We start from the raw sequence: 11,319 nt of genomic DNA, 5'->3' as shown, positions 1-11,319 counted from the left end.
TGGGAGAGCAGTTTTGGGGCATACAGTACCTGATATGGGACTAAAGAGAAGGAAGGAAGAGGCATGGGATGCCACAAGAGCTGTATCATAAAGAAACAGGGAAGGAACAGGAACACAGAGCTGCTGGGACATACCCCTGCATGGAGGACACTGGAGAAGTTACAGGTAGTCCTAGAAACAGATGGTATGGGAGGTGATATACAGGGAGCTTGTAGAGGATTGGAGGGATGCATGGGGTCCAAAAAGTGCACAGCGACCTCCACCTCCAGAACTACTTCTATGCAACACTAATTTGAGTCTCTTACTCTAGAACCCTATCTGGCTCCCCACACTTCGCATTGCTCACATCTGAACCACCTCCAATTTTGCAATATCTTGTTTGAGTTGGGGTGATCAAAACAGAATCTTGGAAGAGACAAAAGCTCCTGATTAATTCTGAGTGCTTTTCCACCATTCTTTGGAATCCCTTTTTTTAGATCATAACTATACTCCGCCCAAAGCAGAGGGTCCCTTCAAGCTGTGCATATGATACTTACATCTGTTTCCCAAACCAGTACAGCTGAATTTCCAATCCAGTAAGTTTATACAAATGGTTCAGACGTTTTCCTCTGATGAACACTGCTTCATATTTATCAACAAAGGGTTAACCAGAGCAAATCCCTTTTACAATATAAAGATCAGCTTCCATGCTGCCACTGCAGCACCATCACACAGCAATACCACCCCCGACCTACATGCACAACACCACTTCCAATCCAGAATAGTACAGCAGCTGTATTCACACCAGGTCCTTACTTGAGCAGTTCCAGAATCCCGATAACTATGTCATTGACGTAACAAAATCCAGAAGCCTACCAAAGAAAGAAAATAAAATGGAGTCAGAAGAGTACCAAAAAGCTTGGCTTCAGCGAGACACATACTTAGATTTCATCCATTACCTCAAACTTCTTGGCATGATGTAGACCTCCAGCCCAGTTTATTGCAATGTCACAGATCTAAACAAAGGAGGAATAAATTAGTTTAAAGATGACAGCAAAGTAGCAACAATCCTAATACCATGCTTGCCAGACAGCAGGAACTTTAATCCTACCCCAAGACTAGCTTATAATAACAGCATTCTCCCCTGTCTCACTCCTACTCCATACCCTTTAGAAGTACCAACTTTGCCCTCAAGTTGAGCTACTTATGTAGTAATGGATCAGTGTTAGCAACATCAGTACTAAAGCAGTGCCTTGCCCCACTTGATCCATGTGTGTCACTCAATAAAGATCTTGGTTGCTGAACCCATGCATTGGTCTTTTGTCCAACAGTAGTATGAAGAGGAAAAACCTATCAACTCAGCAATACCTTGTTGTTCAGCTGTGTTGCTCCTTGTAGGGAGGCCCCAGTATAGCGAGAGCAAAATTCAAAGAGGCCTGGGAATACTGGGCTAAAAAAAAAAAAAAAAAAAATTATGTACAATTCAAACAGAAGCAAACTCTACCTTCCAACTCCTGACACAGACGTCCAGGGATGAAACCAGGATGATGTTTTCAGTGGCTAACAGAGCAAACAGGTTAAAGAACACTCTCTTTCATAAAGGAATTCATTTGCAAACATCTGAACCCCACTCGTACACAAAGTGCAGCAGGAAGCACACCCAATGCAATCACAAAGCTGGATGGGTAGTTTGCCATGAAGCCACCTTGATCAGGAGATATACAACAGGCTCAGGAGATTGAAAAGTCTACATAATGAACTCTGCCCTATGCCACGTGTGTCTCAGGGGGATGATCACAAAGAGAAGACACAAAGCCCACATCTCAGGGAGAGAGCAGGACTTCACACAGCATAAGAGCAAAAGATAACACAAAAGTTCCAGATGTCTGCTCTCACACCAATTCCCTTAGGGCTATAGGCTGTTATTCTGAAGGTACTTCTTAGCCCCTTGGCCTTAAGCAGCAAACTGTATCCATGGATACATGCTGTTCTTGCTCACAGTAGCATTAAATTGCGCCCCATCCTCATCACCCAATTTTACTCTAGCCAGTAGGATTTTTGGACAACAGGACCAAAGAACTGAAAGTGATCTCCTAGGTTATATAGTCCAGTCCCCGGCTATCACAAGCAACATCATCATACAAGCTTACTCATAAGCTATGTATTAAAACCAGTTAGATTTCTTGCTTCCACTACTACGAATGGAACACTCCTCTAATGACTAATTTCCAGTTTAAAATTTATTCATTGCTAATTGATATACATTTCTCCTTAACCTAAAGGGCAATACTAAGACAAATAGCTCTTCCCCCTCATTGGCATTTATTTCTCTCCTTTATTTACAGAAGGGTAAAAACAGACCTCATCACATGAAGTGGATTAACTATGCCAGGATGTGCCCTGGCACAGATAATCCATTTCAGTGATGAAACATGTTACCTGTTGTCCTGCAGCACCAATGGGCAGGACAAAGGACAACATGTACTCCCAGGGCTTAAGGGGCCCAGTCCTGTATACCCCAAAATTCCTGTGCAGGATCAGGCCCTGAAAGTCCTGGGAGCACCTGCCCAGCTTTCCCTGCTTACCAAGACACTCCTCTGGGATCTCCAAGGTGCATTTCCGTAAGTGAAGAAAGTCAGGGACTGGGGTTTCCCCTCTTACCAAGTCAGGCCTTTGGGATCTCCAGGACACATATCTGTAAACGGGGAAAGTTAAGGTTTCCCCTCCTACCTAGATATGTCCCTGGGATCTTCAGAATGTGTCTTGGTAAGCAGGGAAACCTGGGCAAGTATGCCCAACATTTGAAGGGCTTGATCCTATATGGGTATTTCTGAGGTGCACAGGACTAGGCCACACAAGCCCCTGGAGCACCAGCCTAGGGTGGCTGGAGAGTATAGGCAGCCCTGCACCATACAGTAAGCAGACACCAACTGCTAAATGGTGGCACCTACTGACGCTACCTTCATCACAGATATATTTGTGACATAACAAGGGACATAGACATCTGTTTGCTTGGCCTTGCTACCACCATAGAAGTTTTTATGGCAACATAAAAGCAACAAAAACTGATGTCTGTTTCCACCCTAAGACAGTCATATCCCCTCTCAGCTTTAATTCTGCTAAGCTAAACAAGCCAAGCCCATTTATCTCTTCCCATTGGATAGGCCTCTGTTTCCCTGACCCATGTAGCAAGCTGTTCCCTGCACCTATTCCACTTTAAATTCATGTTTGGTGAACACTGGTGACGAGAACCACACGCAGTAGTCCAGATGGGTTAGAAATGCATGAAAACAAAAAAGGACAGGAAGAACAATACATTTAGCGTATGTTAAATCAGTGCACAGTTTGGCCTATGTCAGCAGCAGCTCCAAATCTACAGGGGGTCTATAACATAGCATATATACTCGAGAACTGACTTCGTTCAGCCTGTTCTGAAATCCAGACAGATATACACCATTCTAAGAAATCTTGTGGAATTTACAAGGTTTCTTAGTCCTAGTCCTTTTCTTAACTCTAATCCTTCCCATTCACCTACATGGCACGGAATACTCACCAGTCATCACCCACATTGAAGGCATTGAGGCTCTTGGTGAATCCTTGCATGTTGTTGGGACTCACTCGCTGCAAGAAGTCTATGTAATCCTCTGAGTGGAATCGACACATATCATGCTGGGATGCCTGGTATGGTTTAAAAACCTCCAAGAGAAGGACACACAAGAATCAGTATCTACTCAAAGCTCAATTGACTTTGGTTTATGGAATTCTCACCAACAAATTAACTCCAAATAGATAAACACCTCAAACTGATGTGTCAGTGTGAAACCGCTCCCCTTTGTGCTTGGTCTCACTATGTTCAGGCATGGATTTCAAATGAACATTCTTGTAACATGAATTCTCCAAATTTGCACTTAAGATACATGTTTAACTAAGTTAACAATATTAGGCATATATAATGGAAAGCTACAGCTACTCAAAATTACTGAAGCCTTAACTTTTGCCTTGTAATCAAAATGTACACTTTCAAAACCTTTAGAGATTGTGACAGGGGGCAACCCTAGAGCTGAGTCTCGAGTCGGCCTGCCCACCTGTCTCTATAGGGCAGTCTACCCAGTCTCGCCTGCCAGAACTTTGCTGTTCCCATAACTGGTGGAAAATGCAGGAGACTACCCATTACAGTCCCTGATGCCAGGGGGCACTATCCACCGCTCTGAACCTTCCCTACATGGTGGCCCATGCCTCACAGATGGCATCATAAGTTCCTGCTATTCACCAAGCTTAGCCCTCACTGTCAGGCCTCTTTCACACGCACATTCACACTGCCCTCCTCTCACTAGGGCCTCTCACACTCCACCCCCGCTCACAGGGTTTCTCTCACATTGACTTGTTCCACCCTGCTCCCCCTTGGATCAGCTCCCGTAGGCCTTGGGCCATTATCCGGATCATGCCTTGGGTGGCAGACATACAGTCTCTTGGGCCCTCTCTCATGGCCCTCACCTGGGTAGTGGCCAGCCAAGTTCCCAACCCAAGTCAAGCTTTCCCTGGCCCTGTTCCGGGCAACTCTACATAAACATACATAAACACACACTGAGCCCCTGCCCCACATACTGGGCTCCCAGCCTTCAGTTCCCTCTCACTAGGGCTCCTCTGGGGTCTTCCACCCTGTGGGGCTCAGGGGGTTGCAGCCATGCCTAGCCCCCTCACTCTAGGGCCTTACACCCTGTGAGGCTCAGAAGGTTGCAGCCATGCTTGGCCCCCTCTCAGGGCCTCTGTGACCACAAGACTCATGAAGAGCCTGGGCGCTGCACCAAATCCCTCCACCACCCTGGGCCCTACCTCAGGACTCTCATGAGCCTGGGCTCCCCCTGTGCAGATTGAACCCACGAGGGATACTGGGGCTGGGGTTTTGAGGCACCCCTCTTTGCCTTTTACTGGGGAGGTAACTGGCCTGGCACTTCTGGGGAGCTACCCTGCAGCTCCTGATAGGGTGGCCATCATAGAGGACAGTCTGGTTGTCTATACATAAAGGTGCATTAGGCTGCTCTAACGCACAGTAACAAAAGCTAACACCTTTTTAGTGATGCTAAACGCACAGTAGACGAATTCTACCACGCATTAGTGTACTAGCACTGTTTTTGCTGTGACACTTTAACGTGCAGTACAATAGGCTACTGCGTATTAAAGCGCACATGTAGACATGCCCAGAAGGTATCAGAAGACGTACTAGCCTCTTCACTCAGCACTGGTTAGGCTCCATTTAGAGCATTTAGAGGTTGTTAATCTCTCATCACAGAACTGAGGGACTTCAGCAACATTTCAGTTACAGAGGGCTTGGCCCACATGGCAGGCAGGAGAAAAGCAGCGGTGGCAGCACTGTTGTGGGGAGTGGCAATGACAGTTCTGGCACAGGCTAGGTTGGAAGCAGACTGTGCCTGGAGCTAATCTCTGTTAAAGCAGCCCCCCATTACAAAATGTTACCAACACCTGATATAGAGTTTTATGTGCAGTTTTCAGCTCCACGTTTTAAAAAGGACATGGCCAAGCTGAGAGAGGGTCCAAAGATAGGCAGGCAAAAAAAATGATAAAGGGCTTGGAAAGCAAGTTACATGAAGAGCAACTGAAAGAATAGACATGTTCAGCTTGAAAAAAGGCTATTAAGATGCAACACAGCAGGATCACTGCACAGGAAAAGCCAGTTTCCCACATTTTTCTTCTTTAAAAGAAAATTCATTTTTAAAATCTGTTCATGACCCTTTCATATATTCTTGCAACCCACTTTTGTGTTGCAACCCATGGGTTGAGAAACACTGCTCTAGAGGTTCTAAACCTGCTGCTTTGCCCGCTCTAGCTTGTCCCTGTGTCAGCCTTCCTCACCTTCCCCCTGCTTTCTGGGCACCTCATCCAAGTCTCAGCTTTCCAAATAGGGCTTTCAGTCCTTAAACATCTAACTCTGGCTCCTCATTTCACTCTTCCCCTAAAGCTCTAAAGTTCCCTGTCTAGTCAGAACCAGTGTGCTGTCAGAAATGAACAGGTGTGCCACAAAATTTTGCCAAGGGAATGAGCTATAATAGGTACGAGGATGGGAATGCCTTAACAGGTGTGCCGCAGAACATTTTTATTAATGTAAGTGCCTTGGGCTGGAAAAGATCAGGAAACGCTGATCTAGTCCAACCCCAGCTCAAAGCCAGGACCATCTCCAACTAAATCATTCCAGCCAGGGCTTTGTCAGCCAGGCCTTAAAAACCTCCAAGGATGGAGAGAGTCTACTAACTCTCTAGGTAACTTGTTCCAGTGCTTCACCACCCTCCTAGTGAGAAAGATTTTCCTACTATCCAACGTAAGCCTCCCTTGTCCCTCCCTCCTTCCTTTCCTCTCAATGGTGCCACTAACTCAGCCTTGGACATATTTTATGTTTGCAAGGCTTGCCGTCTTTTCATCCTTAACCTTAAGGTACTGCTATCCCAGATTGGTTAGTTAGTGGGTATTGTGTGGTTTGCTGTCTGAATATACTTCAGTCTGTATTTTTTCCCTTGTTCCCCCAAGTGAGTCTCTTAAATCCTGGTGAATTTTTTGGTCTTCAGGAAGCTTATTTTACTGCAGGTGGGTTTTGGCTTCTCTGAGTAAACTGGTCCTATAGACTCTGACAGGAAACTGGAATCAGAGCTAGTGTTTCTGGCATTCCTCTAAGTGAAAAATTGATGTGATCATCTCGAGTCATCTATTTGTCCTAGTATAGCCCATCTCAAACCATCCACTACAATGGGAGGCACGTAAACTAAAATATTCACAGAAAACACTATCCCATATTGAGATAAATATTATGTTACAATATTTACTTGATTCCAAGATAACATTTTTACACCTCCTCCCTTTAACATGCAGTGGGGGTAGGGTGAGGTGGGGTGGCAGGGAAGCCACCCTGCTTGGAATAGAATATAAGGCAGCACAGGGGCAGGCAGCTGCTGTAGCCCCAAACCTGTGCTGGAGCCATATCTGATGCCTGCAGCCTCATTGCCTCTGCACCCCTTGCCTCTCCCCTTGGCAGCTGTCAGCCCCCACCGCCCCCCGCCCAACCTTTCCCCTACACAGGGCACTTGTTCCCACAGCCTTGGGTCCCCTCCTCTTCCCTTGTCATGGTCACCTTCTGCAGCCTTTGTCCCACACCACCTACCCCTTACCCTTGCTCCAGCAACAGCAAGCTCCATCTGCACTAAAGCCTGGGGCGCGGAACATGGCCTCAGTCCAGCCTAGCAGCTCCGCACTGCTGCTGGGGGGCCTAGGTGGCTGAGTTGGGGCTCTGTGCCGTGCCCCAGGCTGCATCTTAGATGCCTGTACCAGAGCAAAGGTAAGGGGAGGGCAGGAGGAAAACAGATCACAGGGGGCAAGCTGCCTGCCCAAGCTGCCTCCCCCACCACTGCTTTCCCTGCTGCAAAAACAGGGACAAAATTAAGGCAATCCTCCAATTAGATTCTATACATGGAAAATTATAATAAATTCATAATTTTTCAATGTATAAATTCTAATCATGGGGGGGTGTCTTAAATTCAAGGGCGTTTTGGATTTGGGTAAATACAATAATCACAAACTGTTATAGGGCAATTTACTATTGTCACAATATGTCATCTAGCTTCACAAGTAAGTTCTTCGACATGACATACGGATTTAATATATCAACAGACAAATACTGTATGCCACTTAGGGAAAAGTCCAGAAGTACACAGATTTCAATATGCATCTTTTGGAGGTGTTGGTTGTAACCATGTTGGTCTAAAGACATAGGCAGACAATATTATTTGGGTAAATGTGACATTTCATTAAACCAACTAAATAGTTGGAAAAATTGTTCTTTGCAAGCTTTCGGGTACAAAAGAGAAGGGTGTTTGTACTCAAAACTTGCAAAGAACAATTTTTCCAACTATTTAGTTGGTTTAATGAAAGATATTAGATTTACCCAAAGAACTTATCTGCAAGATGAATCTCTGAAACTTGAGATATCTATTTATAGATAGCAACTCTCCAGCATAGAACGGTGTCTGTTGATTTTCATTTTAACCTTTTGTAATACATTCATATAGTGGTGGGAATAGCTTTTTGGGTGGACCTTAATAGTAAATTTCCAAATGTTCAAATTTCTGATTTTGAATTTAAAATGTAATTCAACGTCTTGTCCCTAATGTTTCTGCTCTTTGTTTCAAAAATTGGCAGTTTTCTTTCATGTTTTCTTTTAGCAAAGTATGATATTTTCTCAGTCTTAGTTTGATAAATTGGGTTTGGGTGCTGCCTAGTGCTACATAATTTTTGCAATTTCATAGCATCACATTGTGCTTCAGCCATTTTTCTCATGTAACTACCAAGCCCTTGAAGTTTAAAAATCTGTAAAGCGATAGGTTGGCACATTTCTGCATCACCATACTTCCAGAAGTTAGACATCCAAAAGACAAGTGCTCTGTTTTGTCACTATCTGGGCTTGTCTCCACAGTAAATTTAACTGCATAACTATACAATGATAATATACTCTTATAAGTACATTGGTATTATTCTATGCATGGATGCCCATATGGAGTTACACCAATTTTAATTTGTTGACACATTTTACTATAGCACTTTGGGGTTTTATTGTTTTTTATAAAAATCACAGAAAAGTACAGCTGGAAGGGACCTAAACAGGTCATCTAATCCAGAATATGACACACGTGGTACAGGCTGCCTGTGTGTGGCAAGTACGGATGGGGCGGGGGGGCAGGCAACACATCAGCAGAAAAGGCAGGGAGTAGAAAGCAGAGCAGCAGATCCGACAGGGGGAAGAAAACAGAGTGGTACTTGGGGAGAATGTGGGACTTATTTTCATAGATTCATAGATTCATAGATTAAGGGTCGGAAGGGACCTAGTAGATCTTCTAGCCTGACCCCCTGCCAGGGCGGGAGAACAACAAAACCCCAAAAACAAGAAACGGGACTCAAATGAGTCCAGCCAGGTAGGCATCCAGCCTCTTCTTAAAGACCCCCAGGGTAGGGGCCAGCACCACTTCCCTTGGAAGTTGGTTCCAGCTCCTAGCCGCCCTAACTGCGAAGTAGTTTTTGCGGATGTCCAATCTATACCTCCTCTCCATCAACTTGTGCCCATTACTCCTTGTTATGCCAGCGGGCGCCAGGGGAAACAGCGTCTCCCCCACACCCTTCTGGTCCCCCCTAGTGAGTCTATAGACGGTCACCATTTACCTGAATCCAAGATGACTGTTGCAAGTTTTACATGTATAGAACCTACTTATTAGAGGGTCATTCTAAATTTGTCTGTTCCCCTCCCCAATGCTGCAGTGAGGAAAGCAGCAACAAGGGGGCAGGTGGCCTGGACTCAAAGACTTTGCCTTGGAGTCAAACACTCTAATTTGTGGCATGCTTGCCAAAATGGTTGGCCCTCCACTGATCTAGTCCAACCCCCTTCTCAAGGCAGGATAGGATCACCCCTATCCAAACCACTTCATATAAGCGCATATCTAACCTATTCCTAAGATATGCAAGCAACTCTGTTGTAAAACTACAAGGCCTGTTGCTCAAAAACAGCAGAAACATCATAATCTATCACAAGTTAAGCAGTAACACATTCCAGAGATCAATCAAAAACCTCTGGATTTTTTTAGTCCCAGCACCAGCATTTGCATATGCCAGTCAAAACCCTCAACCTTGGCTGAAGCCAGCAGTCAGTGGTTCTGAGGAAGGAAAAAAAAACCCTGACACCTGTAGCAACACGAGAGGAAAAATACCTTTCTAGCCCCATATGGAACCAGCAGAGCTCAGAAGCATGGTAAAAAAACAACAACAAAAACAAGCAAACAAAAAGCATTCTCCACTCTGTTCTGTAATCCCAGGACAGCATCATCTCCCTCTGCCCCCTTTCCCCACAAACTTGAGAGCTGAAATGCCCCTTTCTGTTATCCTAGTCCCTCCAAAACTTATCCCAGCCACATCAATTTTCATTTGCTACTAAGTTGGTTGTGGAGCTCTGCTCCAGTCAGCTGCTGAACATTGCAGCCCAAAGCAGACAGATAAAGGAGAGGAAAAAGTTTTTATCTTGATCTCCCAGCAGTCTACATGGGGAGGCTTCCTGGGCTTCCAGCTTTTACTCTTTAAAGCACCCTCCAGGCACTGCTACTGCTAGGGCAGGGCTGTCCAGCTGGTGGCCTGCAAAAGGTTGATTTGTGGCCCCTGGGCTCCCTCCCCACTGTCACTCCCCCACCCCAGCACTCTGGCTGCAGCGGCAGCTGCCACCAGGATTTCCAGGCTCTCCCTCCCTCCCTCCTCTGTCTTTCCCTTCCTGTCCCTGCTCCAGGGTGGCACAGTGCAGGCCACAGTGCAATGGGAGATCCCATGGCCACAGCTGAGGTAGAGGGATGGGGAACACCTGCATGCATGGTGCAGTGGTTATGGGGCAGGATTCCCTATGCAGCATGAGGCCTGGAAAGCCCATGGCTTGCACTGGTGTGGCCCACATGGCATGCTGCTTAGGATGCCTCAGCTGTTTATAAATTATTTTTTCCTGGCATCCAATCAAAACCTGGAACTCTAAGCCATGGCTATGCATCCCATTTCATGTAATGATGGAGAAAATATGTTCTCCATTTTTCATGGCAGCTGAAGGAACTGGCCACTGGCACGGCTATTTGAGCACTCTTGGTGCTCAAGTCAGGTCCCAGAGGACTGGAAAAGGGCCAGCATGGTCCCTATTTTCAAGAAGGGGAGGAAGATGGATCTGAGTACCTATAGACAGATTAGTCTCACCTCTATCCTCAGGAAAACCTTTGAAAAAATTATTAAGGATCACATTTGTGCAAGTTCAGTGGGGAAAGCAATGCTAAAGAGCAACCAGCATGGATTCATAGCAGGTAGATCCTGCCCGACTAACCTTGTTTTTTTGTATGACCAGGTCACAAAATGCTTAGATGCAGGAATCAAGATAGAGCTCGTGCACACACGACATCTATCTGACACAAGTAGTCTACAGGCCAACAAGACATAAAGCGCTGCTCAACCTGGTACTGGCAACCGGGGGCAACCTGATCAGTGACCTAACGATCGAAGGGAAGCTAGGTGACAGCAACCATGAGCTGATCACCTTCACCATCTGCTGTAAAGCTGGCAAGACAGAAGTCCTTGACTTCAAGAAAGCTGACTTTGACAAGCTCAGGAGGCTTGTCAGTGAGGCCCTAAGGGAACACAACCCAAAGGGGAGGGGAGTTCAGGAAGACTAGTTGCTCCTCAAGGGAGCAATCCATGATGCACAAGCTAATGCTATTCCATCTTGGAGGAAAAGCAGCAAAAGGGCACAGCAGCCCCCCTGGCTCTCCA

At 45.8% G+C, this 11,319-nt stretch overlaps 1 protein-coding gene across 1 annotated transcript in view; it reads right to left on the bottom strand.

The window, feature by feature from the left end:
* HDAC3 (histone deacetylase 3) overlaps positions 1 to 11,319 on the bottom strand; it is a 43,600-nt gene that overhangs the window by 19,467 nt on the left and 12,814 nt on the right. The window contains exons 3-6 of the mRNA XM_019506581.1: positions 3,533 to 3,675; positions 1,348 to 1,429; positions 939 to 995; positions 796 to 851 (exon numbers count right to left, since the gene is read on the bottom strand). Of these exons, the coding sequence (XP_019362126.1) occupies positions 796 to 851; positions 939 to 995; positions 1,348 to 1,429; positions 3,533 to 3,675 (338 nt within the window). The remainder of the gene's footprint in view (positions 1 to 795; positions 852 to 938; positions 996 to 1,347; positions 1,430 to 3,532; positions 3,676 to 11,319) is intronic.

Source organism: Gavialis gangeticus, unplaced genomic scaffold (genome assembly GCF_001723915.1).
Source record: "Gavialis gangeticus isolate Ggan-Ray unplaced genomic scaffold, GavGan_comp1, whole genome shotgun sequence".
NCBI classification, from domain to species: Eukaryota; Metazoa; Chordata; order Crocodylia; family Gavialidae; genus Gavialis; species Gavialis gangeticus.
Note: the sequence above shows the minus strand (reverse complement) of the source record. Positions and strands in the feature narration are given on the sequence as shown.